Source organism: Echiichthys vipera, assembly GCF_963691815.1.
Source record: "Echiichthys vipera genome assembly, chromosome: 4".
Classification (NCBI taxonomy): domain Eukaryota; kingdom Metazoa; phylum Chordata; class Actinopteri; order Perciformes; family Trachinidae; genus Echiichthys; species Echiichthys vipera.
In genome coordinates this window covers 2866678-2888402 of record NC_139829.1, presented here as the reverse complement: position 1 = coordinate 2888402, position 21725 = coordinate 2866678, and the positions used below count along the sequence as shown (strand labels likewise).

The window sequence follows — 21725 nt, the reverse complement described above, 5'->3', positions numbered from 1 at the left end:
AAACATCAAAGGACAACCAGTTGAACAGGTCAGTAATTTCAAATAACTATGACTCAGTAGACAACAAACTCAACTTTAACGAACATGTCATCGCCACACACAAACGTGCACATCAAAGACTCTACATCATACGCAAACTGAAATCACTATCTGTGGCCCCTCACCTACTCCTACTCCTACACAAAAGCATCATCCAATCCGTCCTCACGTACTGCTCCCCCTGCTTCTTCACCCTGCTCACTGTCACCAGCAGAAACAGACTCCTTCAAATCTCACACACAGCAGCTAAGATAATCAGCCTCCCCACCCTCAGCCTCACAGACAAAAACCCACACTTCACTCTCCTCCCATCTGGCTGCAAATATAAGGCGTTGGAATGGAGGAAAGCCCATTTTAAATAAGTTTTGTCCTCTTAGTCATCACAGTGCTAAACAAAAATATCATCTGTCTATGTGTCTAAATGCTGATCTGGGTATATGTGAGAAGAGGGTCTATTTGTTATTTGTGGGGAGAGGGTGTGCTATCTGTGTATGATGTGCCTTTGTTGTCATGAAAAAACAACTGACTATTTGTTATTTGTGGGGAGAGGGTGTGCTATCTGTGTATGATGTGCCTATGTTGCCATGAAAAAACAACTGACTTGACTGTGAAATGTTACCTACCTACACACAGGGCACTACTGCAAAAAGAAAATGATTTCTATTCTAACTGTTTTTCTTAGTTTGCCACAAATCTTTGGCCAAGTCTTGTAAACAGGCTGCTGGTGGAAACAAAGTAGCCATCTCTACCAAAGGGAGTCACTGATGTCATCGGACCTTGTATGCATTCTTCATTCTGTCTAAACTTCTAAGATTGAAGATGAAACTATTATGCATTATTCTGGGAGTGTCAGTTTACTTTGGAGTTCTGGAAAAAAAAGTTGAAAGCTTTTTTAGCATTCAGTACAAACACTTAAATTGGAAGCAAAAGACGTCATTACCTGCTATGAAAACCAAGACAAAACAATACAGTGGATTAATGTCAGTTTACTGGTTCTTCAAGGGGAAGCATCATATTCATAAAGCGAAATTCTCCAAATCTCCGACAAACTTTAATCCCTTCCAATTTGAATTCCGTAAATACTTTGAGTCTATCCAGATATCATAATAATAAGAAATGTAATTATACCTCAGATAAGTTACATGGCTTTTTTAAAGATATATAACAGTATAGCCTGCATCTTAATTTAAGTTCTTTACATGTATCTATTTTTACTTTATTTATTGTCTTCTTTTTCTCTATACCTTTGTATCTTATCAAGTATTCTTATGTAATGTCATTATAATTTAATGTGTATTGTTTTCTGAAAGGAGAACTGAGAACTGTCTTTACATACATATCTATCTTTGTCAGGTATGATGCCATACTGTTCTGTTTGTACTAGATTTGTTCAAATTGCAGATAAAGAATATAAAAAAAAAACTGTCTAAACTACAATACACAGTGGCATGCAGCGGCGTTTGTGGTGATCCGGGAGTGACATGTTCAATAGGGAGTGTAAAAAACCCACTATGTTTAAAGACTTTTAATCTCATAAATCACCATTTGCGAATTTTTTTTTATCGATATATTTTTATATACATGTAAAAAATGAACTGGTACTGAACAAAAGAACAATTACGGTATCAAGTATAGGATATAGGGCTATGGTATATTAGCATTATTGTTTTTATAGGCCTACATAGATATTAGGATGCATCACAAGACAATCGCATCTGATCCATGCGCTTTTCCCATGGTTCTCCGGGCTTCCGTAGTATTGTTTTTTTTTTTACCCGGAAAGAGTCATTCGGTGCCATAAAGATGGCGGAGTCGGAGGAGGAGGTGGACGTCTTGGTCCAGAGAGTTGTCAAAGACATCGCTAACGCCTTCAAGAGAAACCCCAACATGTAAGTATATGTGACTGTGAACACACCAGACCGGCTGGAGCCGCGTCCGGCTAATCCAGTGGACCCTGGAGCAGTCGCTCTGTGTGGGCTTGGACTATCACCTGGAATCACAGCGGTCCAGGGAAAGTTGACAGTTTAGCCAGCTAGCTGAGCGGTTTGTTTGTTCTCTAATGTTTAATGGAGGGTTTATAGAAAACCCTCCGCGGATACATTTTCCGTGTCACATAATAAAACCAAGTAACCGGTGTGTTATCTCGTGAAACGTGAACTAGTTAGCTGTTTCCCTTTGACGCGGCAAGGTTCTGTCAAAACTGCCACGGTCTGCACGGGCCAGTAACGTGAGCCCATTAACTGTGTGATAAATGAATCTGTTTCTTTCGAAATTGCGTTAGCAGTTGCCCAATGCTTCCGTTTTGTTCGGCTGCTTCAGTCTCTTTAATAAAGGTGCTGTCATGGTTACCACATGCTATGCGAACTAATGCAAATAACACATTTCTCACTAGGAGCACTGTGGCCCCTAACTGAGCATTTTAGGGGCGCAACCAGAAACTTAAGGAGCACACCATAGAACGGGGGTGGGCAATTCTCACCCTGTAGGGCCACTGCCCTGCATGTTTTAGGTTTCTCCCTGCTCGAACACACCTGAGTCTAACGATGATCAAAACTGTGACAAGCTTCAGCTGCTTGACAACGAGCAGAGCATTAGAATCAGGTGTGTTGGAGCAGAGAGAAACCCAAAACATGCAGGACAGTGGTTCTCTAGGACGGGAATTGCCCACCCCTGCCATAGAATGTATAATGAATGGACGGAGCTATGGTGATCATAGATTTGAAGCGTCCATTCATTTATACAATCTATGGAGCACACACAGTAAATCAATAATGGATGCAGAAATTACAATGTTCTGTTTTAAATTCAGTGTCACATTTTTATTGTGCTCTTTTGAAGATTCAAGGTAGAAGGTAAACTGACAGCACCATCACTGTCCTGACAGTACAATATTAATAAAATGGCGCCATACAAAATTCTGAATGTACGGTTTATTTTTTTAGTAGATCGACTCACACCTGAGTTTTCTCCCGCTGTTTGTCATTAAACATATGAACCATATCTATATTGACTGATCAGATCAGTCTGTATATGTGTTTAAACATATGAACCATATCTACACTGACTGATCAGATCAGTCTGTTTATGTGTTTTTAACATATGAACCATATCTACATTGAATGATCAGATCAGTCTGTTTATGTGTTTTAAACATATGAACTGTATATACAGTACAGACCAAAAGTTTGGACACACCTTCTCATTCAAAGAGTTTTCTTTATTTTCATGACTATAAAAATTGTAGATTCACACTGAAGGCATCAAAACTATGAATTAAAACATGTGGAAATATGTACCATCTCGATTGGGTTTAGGTCCGGTGACTGTGGAGGCCAGGTCATCTGGCGCAGCACTCCAGAAGCTGCTCTCCTTTTTGGTCAAATAGCCCTTACACAGCCTGAAGGTGTGTATGGGATCATTGTCCTGTTGAAAAATAAATGAGGGTCCAACTGAACGTAAACCGGATGGAATGGCATGCAGCTGCAAGATGCTGTGGGGGCCATGCTGGTTCAGTATGCCTTCAATTTTGAATAAATCCCCAACAGTGTCGCCAGCAAAGCACCCCCAAACCATCACACCTCCTCCATGCTTCACGTTGGGAACCAGGCATGTAAATTCCATCCGTTCACCTTTTCTGCGTCGCACAAAGACACGGAGGTTGGAACCAAAAATCTCAAATTTGGACTCTTCAGACCAAAGCACATCTAATGTCCATCCCTTGTGTTTTTTAGCCCAAACACGTCTCTTCTGCTTGTTGCCTGTCCTTAGCAGTGGTTTCCTAGCCTGTATTCTACCATGAAGGCCTGATTCACACAGTCTCCTCTTAACAGTTGTTCTAGAGATGTGTCTGCTGCTAGAACTCTGTGTGGCATTGACCTGGTCTCTAATCTGAGCTGCTGTTAACCTGCCATTTCTGAGGCTGGTGACTTGGATGAACTTATCCTCCGCAGCAGATGTGACTCTTGGTCTTCCTTTCCTGGGGCAGTCCTCATGTGAGCCAGTTTCTTTGTAGCGCTTGATGGCTTTTGCGACTGCACTTGGGGACACTTTCAAAGTTTTCCCAATTTTTCGGACTGACTGACCTTCATTTCTTAAAGTAATGATGGCCACTCGCTTTTCTTTACTTAGCTGCTTTTCTCTTGCCATAATACAAATTCTAAAAGTCTATTCAGTGGGACTATGAGCTGTGTATCCACCTGACTTCTGCAAAACACAACTGATGGTCCCAACCCCATTTATAAGGCAAGAAATCCCACTTATTGAACCTGACAGGGCACACCTGTGAAGTGAAAACCATTTCAGGTGACGACCTCCTGAAGCTCATCAAGAGAATGCAGAGTGTGCGAAGCAGTAATCAGAGCAAAAGGTGGCTACTTTGAAGAACCTAGAATATAAGGCGTATTTTCAGTTGTTTTACACTTTTTTGTTAAATAACTATTTCCACATGTGGTAATTCATAGTTTTGATGCCTTCAGTGTGAATCTACAATGTCAATAGTCATTGAATGAGAAGGTGTTTCCAAACCTTTGGTCTGTACTGTACATTGACTGATCAGATCAGTCTGTTTTATGTGTTTTAAACATATGAACCGTATCTACATTGACTGATCAGATCAGTCTGTATATGTGTTTTAAACATATGAACCATATCTACATTGACTGATCAGATCAGTCTGTTTATGTGTTTTAAACATATGAACCATATCTACACTGACTGATCAGGTCAGTCTGTATATGTGTTTTAAACATATGAACCATATCTACATTGACTGATCAGATCAGTCTATGTGTTTTAAACACATGAACCATATCTACATTGAATGATCAGATCAGTCTGGGTGTCAACTGCTGTCTCAATCACTGCACTGGGCAGAGAAACAAAGTCCCATGGAGCCAACATGAAAACTATTCTGGTTTAGTACATTTCTGCTGTCACTGGGCTCAGGAGCTGCAGACAGACAGAAGAGACCATCTGAGGCTTCAGGTCCGTCAGCTGCAGTCACTGTGATTATAACATGTAGCCTGATTTTACAGAAGCTGCAGAGCTAACGTGTTAGGGTTTGTGTAACGGTGCTGACGGCACTATCTTCTTACAGTGCTGACATATGGTTCTTTTCTTGTCTTTCACTCTGTTGCAGTACATACACTCACTGGCCACTTTATTAGGTGCACCTGTCCAACTGCTCGTTAACACAAATTTCTAATCAGCCATTCACATGGCAGCAGCTCAGTGCATTTAGGCATGTAGACATGGTGAAGAGGATCTGCTGCAGTTAAAAGCGAGCATCAGAATGGGGAAGAAAGGTGAATGAAGTGACTTTGAACGTGGCATGGTTGTTGGTGCCAGACGGGCTGGTCTGAGTGTTTCAGAAACTGCTGATCTACTGGGATTTTCACGCACAACCATCTCTAGGGTTTTTACAGAGAATGGTCCCAAAAAGAGGAAAGATCCAGTGAGCAGCAGTTCTGTGGGCGCAAATGCCTCGTTTTAGCCAGAGATCAGAGGAGAATGGCCAGACTCGTTGGAGCTGATAGAAAGGCAACAGTAACTCAAATATCCACTGGTTCCAACAGAGGAATGCAGGAGAGCATCTGAGAACACACAACAGAGAGGGAACAGCAGCAGAAGACCTCACTGACACTTTATTAAGCACCAGGAATGCCTAATAAAGTGGCTGGTGAGTGTAAGTAGTCAGTACATAAAGGAAGAGCAGCAGCCAGCATGACAGTCTGACTTTGACCTTGAAATTAGCATAGAAGATCTACTCCCACTTTTAAATCATATGTGTGGCAGCAATTTGGATTCCCTATGGAAACGATAGACAGCATCAGAGTGACAGAGTGACAAGACACCAACAGTTGTAAGCACTGTGAAAAGATAGTGCTGTTGGCACCCTAACACAAACACGTGGGGGCCCTGCAGCTTCTTTAACATCAGGCTACAAAGTAAAAGGTGCAGTGTCGGTACATAAGCTGTCATCCAACCTGACAAACCTGAAGCCTCCATATGTGACGAGTTGGGAGGACGGTTTGGTCTCTGCTGTCTGTCAGCAGCTCCTGAGCCGAATGACAGCGGCTAGATAACCTGCCTTCACCAACTGACGGTGACAGAAGTTTACTTAAACCAAAATAGTTTTCATGTCGGCGCCATGGGAAGAAATCAACAGTGTTTAACTGATTTATTGACTTTGTTTCTCTGCCCAGCGCGAGGGGGAAGCCTTAAGTGACAGACTGAGCTGATCAGGGGATTGCTCATTTGTGTGTGTCAGGGCAGAACTCCAACGTACGCGATACAAAGAGAAATGACATGCCGTCATGTAAATAAAATAGCATAAGGCTATTTAGTTTGTTTAATAGAAGGACAAGATATAGACCAGTTCTATAGGAAAGGTATCCTTAAATGACTTCCGTTGTGATCTGGGGCTGTTGGGGAAACAAACTAGACTTTAGTCGTGAAACGTGCTTGGACGCGGTACGGATGGACAGTGTGAGTGCACCCTAAAACACCGACCCTCACGGCCTGAATCCTCCTGGTGCTCCAGATAAGCATCTAGTGTATTTGCCATAGATAGTAGGCTGTATTGCAAGTCATGGTGCAAGTCATGGTGCAGGTGTGGCCAGAGGCTAGCTGTCACTCAAGAGGCCGTGCCCCTAATTATTCATAAACTCTAACCTCCCTCAGTGTTGTCATGGTGGTATGACCTAAACATACAGACTAGAATTTTTTTGTCCCAGGTCTTAAACAGGTTTAGTGATGCTGTGAAAACGACCTGTTTAACATGGGGCTCAATGAGAAATTGCTCTATTATGAAACCTGCCCCTGCTGGACACTCAAGAACTGCAGTTTTTGGCACTTCCATTTTGGATTAACCAGGAAGTTGCTGTGGTGGGGGCTTGCCAGTGAGTGAGTCTCACAACTTCCTGTATCTAGCTCTTCAAATTAAAAGCCCTCCAGCCTTTAAGGCCAGACCACATTGATTTTCACTTAATTTTGACAAGACACAGCTCCGAATGTTTTTTGTTTTTTTTCCTGCGACCAATGACATTTTGGTCGGCTGATGATGTTTTTGGTCCATCCGTGGTTTGTCGACTATTTGTGGCCCTAGTACAGAGTGAACAATGCTTTATGATCAAAAATGTGTTGTGTTTCTCCCAGAACGGAAACATGCCTTGCCAGCTTTGTTTGCACATATTTAATGAGGTTTCCATCAGATAATGTAGTCTATCATCATCCCATGGAAATTGTTTTCATAAACTCTTTCTATATTAACATTGTCGGTCAGAAATGGCTAATAAAATTATTGGCCTGGTGTCTTTGCTTCTGTCTTTCATAAATTGTCAGGATATTCCTGACAATGTGACTTGTGACCACAGGGTTGGCCACATGTATCGCAAAATTCTTCCTTGTCCATATATAACAAGTAAAAGCCTCCCTCAGCACTCATTCTCAGTGTCTGCTCCCTCAGTGATGAGATTGGTGTGATCCCGTGTCCAGAGGCCCGCTACAACCGCAGTCCCATTGTGTTGGTGGAGAACAAGCTAGGTGTTGAGAGCTGGTGTGTCAAGTTCCTGCTGCCATATGTCCACAACAAGCTGCTGCTTTACCGCCAGCGCAAACACTGGCTGGAGAGGGAAGGTAACAGAACTCACTCAACATCGAGCACAACAAAAATGTTAGTTAAGGCGACAGGTGTGTGTGTTGCTTAGGTGACTACTTAAGCTGTAAAGTGCTGCAGAAAACCCTATACAGCTTTGTACTGGTATTTTACAAGTTATCTACGATTGTTGCACACAATGTGCTCGTTACAATGAAATTGATATAAATAATGTTTTATCCGAGTCCCCTGCTTTCTTTACTGATATTTATTTGTGGCTCTAAAGTGTAATTCCGGTGCAAAATCATCCCATGGTCTTTTTCAACAAATACAGTCATCAAATAAGCCATCGAGACAGTTTTTTTGTGTATAAACTGAGAAATCTCGGAGAGTCGCTAACAGCCGGACGTGGCTAACACTGATTAGCTTTGGGCAGTACGGTGAAGTCATTAAAACATATTTTTTAACCACTAATACTGCTCAAAATAACAGCAAACCTCTGCAGCAGCATGAGAAGAGTCCCTACACAGAAAACAAAGCACCAACAACGTAGCCAACGTATTTGGTGAACCCAGAGTCTCGATGGCTGATTTGACGTATGCAAGTGCTGAAAAAGACCATGGGATGATTTTACGCTGGAATTTCACTTAATGGCAGGTCTCTGGCCAGCAAGTCCTTCATCTATCAAGATGAAATCCAGTTTTATTGTATAATTTAAAGTTTTATAGATTTTTGAGGAGCCAGTAAAGATTACTTTTATTTATGAAAAAACAGCCCTAGGCTGGTTTGTTGTTGGGTCATCACCCCTATAATGTTGAAAATCGGAAAGACTAACAGTTCATGTTTGTGTGTCCCTTAGCTTTAGCGGATATCACATGCACTCTGTTGCTGCTTAATCCGGACTTCACCACCGCATGGAATGTCAGGTACAGAAACAACTACAGAAATATTTGAATCAGTGTCAGTTGATTGATGTCTGTGTCCTTGGAAATGTAGACCATCCCTGCACAAAAGAAGCTCAACATGCCACAGTCAAGACGTTCACATCATAGACAGCATAAAAAGTGGACGTAGCCTCTCCGTCGAGGTCCGTTCTCTCACTTGATCCAATCATCCTCGCCTAAGGAAGTCTCTGTGTTGTCAGACTTTGACTCCACGTTGGGGGGAGGGAGATAGGTCCATCTGGCTGATGGTTACCTCTGAGAAGAAGGGAAGTGAGGGCCAAAGGCTAGCTGTCACTCAAGAGGCAGCACCCCTAATTATTCATAAACTTTAACCTCCAATAAAATAAAAATTATACTGGTACAATAAAATCCACCCCCCTCAGTGTTGTCATGGAGATTTGACCTAAACATACAGACTAGAATGCTTTTCGTACCAGGCCTTAAATAGGTTTGATTATGCTGTGAGCGGGGCCTGTTTAACATGGGGGTCAATGAGAAACTGCTCTATTATGAACCCACCCCTAGTGGACACTGAGAGAACTGACATTTTTGGCAGTTCCTTATTGGATCAACCAGGAAATCACTGTGATGGGGGCTTTGTTTACATGCACAGCAGTAACCAGAATAAGGTTAAGGGAATAATTGGATTATTGTAGTTCCCCCCCATTTACTTGAAAGAGGTTGAATGGGAAAATGGGGAGTAACTCTACGTCTTGTACAGTAGATGGCCCTCCGTCATCATTCGGCTGGTCGGAATATGTTTTTTTTCTTCTGGTTCACCTTTGTCAAAACCACAACGACTTGGGGAAAAAAAACTTTTGGACACAATAACTACAGAAATGGGTCTCCTTGGTAGTGATGTTACTTGCCACGGCGAAGTCCTCAGTTTAAAGGTGAAGCTCATGGTGTTGTTGTTATTTTCGACGCCGTTGCTTCTTGATCTATTCTATTTCCAGGTCAAATCCACTGCCGCGGAGTGGGGAGGGGCAGAAACCTACGGAGCATGTGTAGACGCGTGCACTGTTTACATGAACGAATACTTGGTTTACTGAAGGAGTTCTCTAGGTCTGTGAACCCGGGTATAAAAACTCAGATTTTACCCAGGGTACAGTGTTTACATGGTGCTTAAGAAATAGGAGTATTCCCTTAACCCGAATATAATCAGGGTTTTAAACTGCATGTAAACGTACGTGTTGCTGGAGCATGCTATACTTACTATAGGTCTACTGTGATGAGTGGCTTATTGTTGTTGCAGGAAGGAGCTACTGCAGTGTGGAGTTCTTAACCCAGAGAAGGACCTCTACCTGGGAAAGCTTGCCCTCACCAAATTCCCCAAAAGCCCAGAGACGTGGATACACAGGTGGGCACCCCCTTCTTCATATGCACTTCCACGTTACACTGACTACAATTTTGTAGTTGATATGATTGTTACATTTGTTTGATAATACATTTTACAAATGACAGTGGCACCTGAGATGATGACTGACTTTGAATGGATGTAATGAATTGATGCAAATGGGGAGACTGAAGACGGTTTGCTGAGTGGTTGGTGATATTAATTCCGGAATGTAACCATAATGAAAGAGTCTTCAATTGCAGTTTGTTTCTGGTTTATTCACTTTGTCCTTTTAATCACAGCTCCCTTATTCAGTCATACGCTGAGCTTTTTTGTGCACACACACACACACACACACACACTTTATCTCTTTGTTTAGACCAGGGAAATTTACTTATTTTGACAATGAACCGGCTCCAAGTTTTGTGTTTGAGCGTTCCGCAACATTCAGCCCTTCAAACTTTGCCCCAATAGTCCCACCAGCATCAAAACGTATTAGGGCCGGAACAGAGACTATTTTGGTTCCAGGAACTATGGCTGAGGGTCTAAATTTAGACTCTGGAACCTCCAGTTGAATTAAGCAAACGCTCACAACAGGCTGCGGAATGTTGGGATTATATCACAGTTAAGGGATGTTGTTCGGCCCGATGGTAGATGAACAACAACAGACATGTAGGGATAGCTTGACCACAAAAAAATAAGACCAACCAGTGACTTTATAAATATGTTTAAATCTTTGATAAGTTATAGTCCCTACACTGTATTCAAAGACAAAAGCAGAGTGATATGGAATTGTGACGAGGATTTGGACGTCATGGCCTTGATATACAGGAATTCTACCACGGCTAACAACCAATCAGATTGTTTGATTTGAGCCATCCGTTTTATAAATGCAGGTAAGGGGCTGTAGTCAAGAAAAGCAGTCTTTGAAATTCTGAAGTCGACTGAAATTCTCTCTTCAACCATTCAAATGGTTGATGGGGGGGGGGGTTCTGCAAAGTCAGCCACAGAGCACTGAGAGCACTCTACCCAGTAGCATTAGGTGTCCACCAACATGTTTGTCCTCAGTGCAGTGTGACGAGGAACTGAGCGTCTATTCAGCACTTTTTTCTGATCGGCAAGAGTTGGAAAAACTTGAAATGCAATTTATTCCTCACAGCTTTTACCAGTCGCAGAGGAGGGGTGGAACAAAGACCATCTGTCGCATCCAAGTGCTCAACAACAACAATAGGATTACAACATCAGACGAGAATTGCTAGATCAAAGCATATCAGCTGAAAAAAAAGGCAGGCACCCCCAAAGTGCTCTGGCGCTCTCTGCTGGGCATTTTCATAAGAGAGCCTGGTATTTTTAGCAATAAAATGCTTTATTGTACACGCTACCTTATGAAGGTAACACCAGTGATTGCTCTTTTGTGACCAATGAGAAAATGGTTGGACAAGCACATCGGCCAATCAGAAAACATCAGCCCAAGTTCCTGCAAAAGACATGCAAACTGAAGCAGGGTATTGTGGTCAAGTTTTTCAGTGTGTAAATGTTGAATATTTTTCATTAGTTAAATATTATGGGGGGAAACGGAGAGATTGGACCAGATTAGTTTTGAGTAAAAGCTTGCACTGCAGTTCCTTCAGTATTTGTATCCTGTGTCATGCAGTCTTTGGAAAACTACCATCTACTGTTGGGAATTCCAAATGAAGAGACACTATGATTGTCTTCAGCAGTAATAGTACACAAGGTTGCCTTGCCCAGCAGTTGTTTTCTACCTGCAGACGCTGGGTGCTGCAGCAGATCGTGTGTCAGTTCTCTGCCGTGGGCTGCAGTGGGAAGCATCAGCAGCGTGAAGCAGAACAGGCCGATGCAGAGAGGAGTCAGCAGCTCAGTGACCATCTGTCTAGGACGCTCCATCAAGAGATGAAAGTGTGCTCTGACGCGGCCTACCGCTATCCCAGCAACTACAACGCCTGGTCCCACCGCATCTGGGTGCTGCAGCACATGGCCAAGGGCAACGTCAAGGTAGGACAAGAGGGTTGTTTTCCTTATTTTAAAGGATTCAGTAGTCCTTAAAATGCAACCGATGCATTTTCATACGCTGAACAGCATGTGCCCTGGCTTCTCTTCAATCAACATGTATACACAGTATATAGACAAGCAAGTGTTCAAATGGACAAAATAATAAAGTGTTAGGCAGAATACACTTGCAAAGAGATGTATCCTGGGGACGAACCTCTCATAACTTTTTTTTTTTTTTTTCCAAGGAGCATGTGTTCCTAAGATTATAACTTTAGAAAGTGCATAAAGAACTTTGGGGGTGCAGTGAAGATTGATTGGATATGTTTTTCCTTAATACAGAGATACAGTACGAGAAGACATTTACAAGCAAACTAATTTAATTTATTTGAATAGAAATACTAGGTTTATCATTTTTTTTCTGCATCAAACTATTTAATATTTATACAATTGTTTTAGGTTCAAGTTTAATTTAACATTTCTACATTTAACAAAAGCACCCTGGTTATTAACATAATAATGAGGGGGAGGCTTGGAGTTAATTTACACACACACACACACACACACACACACACACACACACACACACACACACACACACACTCATTGCCACTGACTGCTTGAATGTCGTTTGACAATTTATTTTATGTAGCCACTATTAACCGAGATATCCCGGAGAGTCGCTAACAGCGGAATGTGGCTAACACTGATTAGCTCAGGGCAGTAAGGTGAAGTTATTCAAACATCTTTTTTAACCACTAACACTGCTCAAAATAACAGCAAACCTCTGCAGCAGAATGAGAAGAGTCCCTACACAGAAAACAAAGCACCAGCAACGTAGTTAGTGAAACCAGAGTTTATTAAAGTGTGTTTTAAAGACTTACCTACTGGCCCCTGTACCAGCTCCTCTCAAAGTAAAGTCCGTTCAAGTGGATTACCAAAGTCAATCCAAAAGGAAGGAGCCCATTGGTGCTTTGTTTTCTGTGTAGGGACTCTTCTCATGCTACTGCAGAGGTTTGGTGTTATTTTGAACAGTATTAGTGGTCAAAAAAGATGTTTTAATGCCTACACTGTACTGCCCCCAACTAATCAGTGTTAGCCACATTCGGCTGTTAGCTTCTGTTAGCGACTCTACGGAATAGCTCCGTTAATAGCTGTTACACGGAAAGAATGATCTCGATTGCTTATTTGATGAGTGTTTTTGCCAAAGAAGGCCCTGGGAGGATTTTACGCCGGAATTTCATTTTAAGTGGTAAAATTCAACACACAATGCAGTCCTTCCTGGAATCAGCCTGCATATTTTGTTCAACAACTACTCAATGCAGTGTATACTATATGGGGCATCTTGATTGAGATAACCTGATGGTTAACTTGACAACACAAGCCATATCAACCTCCCAAATATGTGTTGGATTTCCTAAATATTAAACACCTGTCCTCACTGCCATGTTTCTCTACAGGTTTTCCACGATGAGCTGTCCTCTATGCGCCTGTGGGTGTCCATGCATGTGTCCGATCACAGTGGCTTCCACTACCGCCAGTTCCTGCTGAAGGAGCTGATAACTGAGCTCTCCCAGACTCCAGCCTGCACCACCAGTTCCCCCCAGCACCGGTGCAGCACAATCCCCAGCAGCAGTCCCAACCATCACAGTCACAGCCAGGCTAACGGGGAGCTGTCAGGAGCAGAGGCAGCAGGTGAGGAGCAGAGGCAACTCAGCTTCACCACAGTCCTTCAACTCTTCCACCAGGAGATGGAGCTGTGTTCAGACCTGATCCAGTCCTTCCCTGGTCACGAGACACTCTGGAGTCACAGGTGAGGCCAGGGTAGAACATAGCACTAGACATTTGTCATTTTGCAGTGACTTATGAGAATACTGTATTTAGTATGTATGTATTTTGTTTAAGATGTGTATTGCAAAGAAGAAAAAAGGGAGAAAAACACATACCTGGCTCATTCCAATCCATAAAAAACAGCCCCAGACCAAAGTACACTACAGTATGTGGACTATTGGCCCACATATTATACTTTTGTCCATATAGTGTACAGTAGATTTCAATAAAAATATGTTTGATGTATGTTTCCACCCTTTCTAGGCGGCACGTCTTCTACTTGTGGCACCACTGGAGGAAGGAACAGCAGCACCCTTGCAGCAGCAATGGAGGCGACAAGTCGGTCCACCTTAACAACAGTGACCAAGGGCTGCCAAAGGTCAGCGGTCAAAGCAGGGGGGAGGGTGTGAACGGACAGAGGCATGCTGGTGAAGCTATGGAGGTAGACGGGGCGTCCTTGCCAGACCCACGTGACAGCAAGCGTCTAAAGAGAGGAGTCCTGTTGCCCAGCCCCCCCGCCCTGCCAACTGAGCACAGCTTTGTGAGCGGTATCCTGGACAGCTGCTGTAACCCTGAGCAGAGACGTTTCGCCCTGGCATACAGGAAGTGGTTAGACACTGTCATTGATCGGCAGCCTTGAGAGCGGGAAGGAGAGAGAACAGTTGGCCCCATCAGTCTTTCTCAACATTGAAGTTGCCTTTAGACAAAGAATTAGGATCAGCATACCTACCTGTAGTGCTGACTTTACCTAAAAGTGCTTCAGATGCAGTGCTGACTTTAGAAACCAGTCATGGGTGATTACTGTCCTATTCTCCTGTCAGTGAGTACAGAGGACACGGTGTTAGAGTACAGTAAGGAAGTTTTGACGACACCCATACCGTTCTTCCTCAGAAACATCCGGATTCTCTTGAGCTTCATCTGAGCCACTACCCCTTCAGAATGGAAATCTACACACATACAGCCTATTGGCTCACTATGTGGATTCTGTTCTTATTTCAGGTGTCTCAATGCCTCAGGTCAAATTGCCACTGGTTTTTTAGTGCCAGTTTGGCATTCAGTTGCACATCTTACTTTCTTTCTGTTTAAATATTTCAGCAAAGAAACTAAATGAAGCTCCCAAAGGAGGAGGAACAATGGTGAGAGCAGAGCAGAATTTACATTAAAAATCACACTTATCAGACCTGATTGTATGGAATGCCAAAATAGCCACTATTGTGTTAATAAATAGGACATAAAATGATATGACATAAATATTCAAACAAATTAATAGTGTAGAATAAATAAATTACCCAATAAATTGTGACAGTTAAATAAATTGTTAAAGCTGGAGTTGATCTTTTTTTTTTGTTTTTTAAATATGTCATCATATTTGCTGAAACTTTCACTATAGAATCCCATGAGACGGATAATCTGTGAAGAAAAGACATGTAGCTCTGCCTCCACCTAGTGCTCCTAATGGCATCTGCAAGATTCCACTGTACCCAAAGGAAAACGATAAGGGCTGAGGAGTCATGAACGCTGATCAAACTGAAAGTAGGCAGCTCTGTATTGCATTAATTGCAAACATACGTATGTTAGGGTACTGTTTCACAGTAAAATTAGAAAATGTGTCTGGCCGGTGGTTGGTGCTTTTTAGCTCAACTTGATCAAAAGCCTTGATTGGTGGTTTTCCGGGCACGGTTGAATCTTGCAAATGTCCTTAGCAGCACCAGGTGGAGGCAGAGGAAGCAAGTGTTTTTTTTCTCATATTATGCCTCACATAATAGTCAGGATATAGTGACTTTTTCAACGAATGACAAAACCCTTTTTTGTTTTGTTTTTAAAAAAAATAAGACACTTCCTTAAACTTTAAAACTAAATTATTATGAAGTGTCATTTCGTCATTCTTATTGTCACAGTAACGGTTTTAAATTGGAATATCATTTCAAATTTCCTGGTATTTGTCAGTTGATTGGCTGAAAGCTGAGGGGGTGGAGAGTGGTGGCAACAAGTCCGTCATGAAAAGTACCATTGGGGGAAATATGCTTTTATGAAATTATGATACATTTTGAAGTAGGAACTTGTAGCTATAATGTAGGCCAAATTAATTTCAATACAAATTGTTACTATGCAAGAGATGATATATAATTTCACAGTAAGTTTAAATTACTTGTATTCTCTTCATTCATACGTTTTCCTTTTATTTTTTGGCCCTTTAAGAGTAAAGTAAACCTTTTAGTAATAGACTACAATGACAGTTGCACTGATTAAATGTCTTTCTGATAAAATTGGAATTCTTCTTGTTCCCGCTTCACGTTCGCTTCTCTTTTAGATGAAGGTGTTGAAATTCTCTCAGCCCTCACTTGTTGCAGTGGCAAGTTTTAAGCACAGCCAGACTCCTGTCTTTCTTTGAAACATTTCCATTCTGAAGGCGGTAGCATTTATTAACCATGTCAGTTTCTCTTTGTCTTTTCTTCTGTTGGTCTTTGGTTTCAGCTCCTGGTCAGTTTTACTGGTGAATATTGTCAGTTAGTCCTAACTATGTAGCTAAGTGCTAAGTTACAGTAGCTTGCGATATAAAGCCAAATAGCTAGGCATTGAATAACAGGTTATGTTTGCAATGTGAAAAGTCATAGCTTACTCGCAAGTCTTACCTTCTGCCGACCTGAAGCACTAAATATATAAGCAGAGAAATGTTAGCTTTACCAGTTTAGCGGTACTGATGTTTGACTTTGAAGAACAGAGTGCTAGGGAAGCGAGTCTCCCTGACATTCACTGGTGCTACATCCTGCCGTTTCTACAACTACTTCATCTGTTACAGGTGTGTAGTGTCCAACAGGTGAACACTGAACCGCACTTTGGACTATTTGATGATAATGGGCAATCATTGTTTTGTGGGTTACTACTGCTAAACCATTTTTGAAATTTTGTCTGTTATTTTGCACCAGGCTGGTTATCAGTATCCCAAGCTGCTTTATGTCACTACCTTGTACAAAAATCATAAATCAAAAAGGTCAAAAAGTCTACATTCTGTCTTTGTGTAAAGGAATAAAGTTGTAACATGCTGTATCTGCATAGTGCACCTCCACCAATGTCTCATTTATATTGAGAAGGTAAGAGTTATATTCTTGAATTCGAATAACAAATCTGAAGACACTTGTAGTCCAGAAAGTAATAATGGACCGTAGTTAGAATAGTATCCATCGTTTTGTTCTCGAAGGATGTTATGGGGGATGCTAGTTGTTTAGCTTTGTCAATGACTATATCGACACACAAATGCATAGATTTACACAGACGATGTTGTTCCACCAGTGTAGCCATGACACATTAGCATTCACTATATGTACTGTGTGGTCAGCAGGAGCATTGGCGTCCCTGTGGCCCCCTGATGCAGTTTGGGTGCCATCACAACTGTGTATATAGAGGTTCAGTTGGATTGCCTACATTGTCTCGTTCTTGAAGACATAATGGCAGATTTGATGAGAAAGAAAAATGCTGCATTTGGTTTCAGTGGCCACTGCACAGGCGGGCTAGCTCACCATTACTGTCTCAATGTGCTTCCATGTAACCCTTAACATATTGTACTTGGCTTCTCTTAGAAACTATCACGTAAGATGCTTTATCACCTCGAGTCACTGTGTACATGATCATAGATAATCTTGAAACTAGTATTTTTGAGCCATGTATTCTTTAGGTTTGTTAATCAAGACCAGGTGCATATCATGAACCTAGAACACAAACTTTGAATACAAGACTATCTATGCAGAAATGTTTTTTTTTTAAAGGTTCAACAAGCTTTTAAAAAGAATAATGTAGCTTCTGTTTTTCTAATTTATTCTTCTGTTTACTTGAGTGGAGGGTATGTCCTTCATGAATAATCCTTAGCATCTCATTAATTTTCTATTTATTTATAGAGACTTATCTTCACTTACAGTGTTTTGTCATCTGCTTACCAAGAAAATAAAGATCTGGGATAAAGTTTTTTTTTTTTAACCTGTTTATTTCGAGTCTGAGGCTTGTGTGTGTGGCCGCCTGACCACTTGATGAACTACTGCAACCCCAACCCCCACAACTTCCCAATCTTTGCACCTGAAGAGACTGCTTTTTCCACTCTTTCCAAAACCAACAATCTGACATAAACACACACTTATTTAAGTCATGTTTTATTGAAATTACAGTAGAGCTTTATATTAAGGTCTTTGCAATATGCTTAATAGATAAGAGGATTTGCATTTATTAACAGTTAAAGGTTGAATATGAAGACTGAGCAGCAACACTGCCATCTAGTGTCTCAAGATTGAAGTCGCAACAACAAAAAATAATTCCAGCAATCTTTTTCCCAGGCTGGTCAGACCCGGCCCAGTAGCCTTCAGGAGACCAGAGTCTGTTTGAGTCTGTTTGAACCCACGCCCTCCAGCAAATCACACCATAAAAACAAGGATTAGAGGAGTTTGACTGACAGTTAGCGTTAGCCGTTAGCTGTAGCGATTACAAAGACGAAAGTGATGTTAGCGATCAAGGAGAACCGTAGCCATTTGGGCGTGCGTTAAATGGCATTTCTCTCCTTTCTCTCAGTCCATGGAGTGAGTGCTCGGCCTATATTGACTCTGGTTTTTTCCTGTCTCCGCTCACTCAGCTGCTGGGACAAATAACGCCCCCTTCACTGAGGCTCGGAAGCAGCTGCAGGATTGGCAAACTCTATTTGCAGCAGAGCTAGGCTGCTTAAACAGCCCTGGCCCAGCTGGAGCTGCTGCGCCAGACTACTGTGAAGTGTGACCGCCTCTGAGTGTGACTGATATTGACGAGGGGAGAAGCTCCGCAGCTGCCGCTGCTCGTTGGGGAAAGAAACCGCAGAGTGACAGTACAGAGTCACCAAACACAACGCTAGTTGTTTTTAACAAAGACAAAGTCTCCGGATTGAGCGTCTGGGCCAGCCCACTGCCCCATAGACCCCCAGAGACACTGAGCGTCCGATGGGCGAGACAAAGCCCAGCATTTATCCAATGAGCGTTTAGTTTGGCTGCAGTGGAACAACCCGCTCTACGCTTCCCCATTGAAGTCACTAGAAGCTGAGCTTTCGACTGTGTAAAGCTCTGTGGAGCTGTGGGGATGAATGAGAAGGAAGTTGCTCCGGTTACCTGTGATAAGTAACTGATTCTGAACTAAAGATGAAGGCTTTCTAGCACGTATTTAGTCAATGAAATGTACACAGCAGTACCTATTGTATTTGCTGACTTTTCTTTTTTTTTTGGTGACAATTTAGGGGAAGCTGAGCTTCCCTTGCAGTCGTCACTGCGGTAAACAGACCTCCCTCAGTTCCCCGATTTTTCACGCATGTAAACAGCGTTCTCGGATTATTATCAGTTTTTTTTGTCTGCGCATGCTCCCCACTCCAGGGCAGTGGCTTTTGACACGTAAATAGAATAAACCAGAAAGTAATGGCGCCGAAAATAACTTGAAAAAAATCATACCAAGAAGACCCATTTCTGTCGTAATTCTGTCTAAAAGCTGGCCGTTTGTTATTTTGACAAAGGTTAACCGGAAAAAAAGTATGTTAGCGACGAGCCACCTACTGTACCAGAGGAAGAGTTACTCCGTCATTTTCCCATTTAACCCCTGCTTATGGATACGAGGGGAACTTCAATAATCTGATCATTCCCATAACCAGGGTAAGGCCATTTTCGGGTTACTGATGTGCATGTGAACGCACAACGAGTGATCGGACCTGTGCTGTCCCAGCTCCAACTCTGGTCCCTCACCTGAGCTGTACAGAAGTACTCAGTGGGGAAGCAGGATGCGCACACTGGCCATGTCAGCTGTGACACATGGGTGTATGAATGGTACTTTACACTGGAAGGACCACCAGGCCCTCGCAGCCCTGTTTGCGACAACTGGGTCGGGGCACAGACACAACTTCGCAAACTTCTACTCCCACCAGAGGGAACTGGGTGGTGGACATGCTTTCTTGCAGAACCTCCAGCTTGCATTGGAGCAGGACCCAATACTCTAACCAGTTAGGCACATTCATTGGATGGGGTGGCCCTTGGAGGTCCCTAGAGGAGCTCATGCTTTTCCATTGGGTCAGGGATAATCTCTCCTGATGGAATGTGTATCCTGGGGACTATTCGTGCCCGTCCCCCTAAGAGCGTGTATTCTGTCTATGGCACACAAAGGTCACCTAGGCATTGTGAAGGTCAAGCAACACAGAGCAGAGATAGAGAGACTCTGGTAAAATACTGCACAACCTGCCTTGTCAGTGCAAGGACTTTGCAGCCTTTGCAGTGGCCACCCACATCTTGATAACACCTCAAGGTGGACATCTGTGGGCAGCTCCATGGTGTCCCGCAGCATCAGCACTTCCACCTCTATTGAAAGTGCCTGGAGATGGTTGCAACAGGGTCCGTTACAGCACAATCGTTACTTAACAGTATCAGAGTGCACCTGGTGGATGGTCTTCTCTACTTAGCTGCACTGGTCTGCACCTTCCTGACAACAAGCAACACCCCATTCTACCAATGGCAGCTCCCCAGCCCTTTTCATCTTGGGGCCTGAGCTACAGCTTTCCCTGGATCAGCTGAAGCCACCTGCAGATGTTGCAACAGCAGCGCCTCAACAGAGTGGCACAGTCACAGACTGTCAGCATGAAATGAAACAGCAGTTCAAGAACGCCCCCCTGGTGGTGCTAGACTGGGTCCGACCTAGCCAGAACCACAAGCTTCTCCCTTTTAGTCCAGGCGGATGCATGTCACCGACCAGCTGCGGTCAGCCACTTTCAGCACGCAAGCTGGTTTTGAAAGGTGGCATAGCATCGTGGGCTTCTGGTTCAGTCAGGAGAACCCCCATCTGAACCAGAAACCAGAAGCCTGATCTGGACTATGGTTTACCGGTGGGGAGTGTTGTCACAGTAACCATAGCATTTTTACGACAGTTTGCTGTAAACATATTTATAAAAATATATTTTTAATTAAACATGGGTAAAGTTATTCAAATGTTTCTGTGCCCTCTATCCATGTTGTTTTCTTTTGCTGACATGATTGATGAGTTGACTGAACTGTTTGATTTAAGTAATGAACTCAAGAACCGGTAAAGTCGAAGTCTGCAACATTTGTGATCATATTCACTGAAGCCAACACCCTGCTCCGATAAAACAACACAAATCATCCAGTTTTAGAAAAAAAAAATGCACCTCTACATGCACCTAGAGCCTGTTGTTTGTTTTGCAAAAATCCACCGCGCCCGTATCATCCTGTCCACTCAGCACAGAGCTGACTGTCAGGCACAGTTCGTGCACACACCTCAAACTAGGCATACGCTAAATGACGTTAGCAGTTGCGATCTATAAACGTATTTCCACTAGCCCTATAAAGTGGCCTCCCTGAAAGATGGCCACGCCCTCTCAAATGGCCGTTCACTCGCTGTGTTTCCATTAGAAAAAAAGGCCCCAGAGGGCTTTAGGAGATTCTGGAGGTGACGTTTCACTTACTTGCTTTGGGGCGGCAGTAGCTCAGTCCATAGGTGACTTGGCTGGGAACCGAAGGGTCGCTGGTTCAAGTCCCTGTGTGGACCAAGTATGGAGCGTGGACTGGTGGCTGGAGAGGTGCCAGTTCATCTCCTGGGCACTGCCGAGGTGCTGTTGAGCAAGGCACCGAACCCCCAACTGCTCGGGGCGCTGGTCACTGGCAGCCCCCTCGCTCTAACATCTCTCCCTAATTGCATGTATAGGCCCTGTTTGTGCATGTGTGTATTTCGGGTCTGTGTGTGTGTGTGTATGTATGTATGTATAATAATAAGAGTGAAAAAAATTCAATTTCCCCGTGCGGGATAAATAAAGTAATTCTTCTTCTTCTTCTTCTTACTTACTGAATGGGTTTAGATCACCGGTGATCAGCTGATCAGTGATACAGCGGTGTGCCGCTCTTCCTCTAATGAGAAATGCATAATAATTGTGTGTGTGTGCGTGCACGCATTTGTGTGTAAATGAGAGAGAGAGAGAGAG

General features: G+C 42.9%; 1 protein-coding gene across 1 annotated transcript; it reads left to right on the top strand.

The window, feature by feature from the left end:
• Positions 1-1841: 1841 nt before the first annotated feature.
• ptar1 (protein prenyltransferase alpha subunit repeat containing 1) lies at positions 1842-17671 on the top strand. The gene is made up of 7 exons (XM_083911757.1): positions 1842-1928; positions 7505-7674; positions 8493-8559; positions 9833-9937; positions 11683-11926; positions 13381-13733; positions 14015-17671. The coding sequence occupies exons 1-7, from the start codon at positions 1843-1845 to the stop codon at positions 14388-14390; spliced, it is 1401 nt and encodes a 466-aa protein (XP_083767883.1). The 5' UTR covers position 1842; the 3' UTR covers positions 14391-17671.
• Positions 17672-21725: the final 4054 nt, after the last annotated feature.

Coding starts and splice junctions, on each gene's coding strand:
- ptar1 (XM_083911757.1), top strand. CDS start 1,843: ATGGCGGAGTCGGAGGAGGAGGTGGACGTCTTGGTCCAGAGAGTTGTC. Junction 7,675..8,492: donor ACACTGGCTGGAGAGGGAAG/GTAACAGAACTC, acceptor TGTGTCCCTTAG/CTTTAGCGGATATCACATGC. Junction 8,560..9,832: donor ACCACCGCATGGAATGTCAG/GTACAGAAACAA, acceptor TTGTTGTTGCAG/GAAGGAGCTACTGCAGTGTG.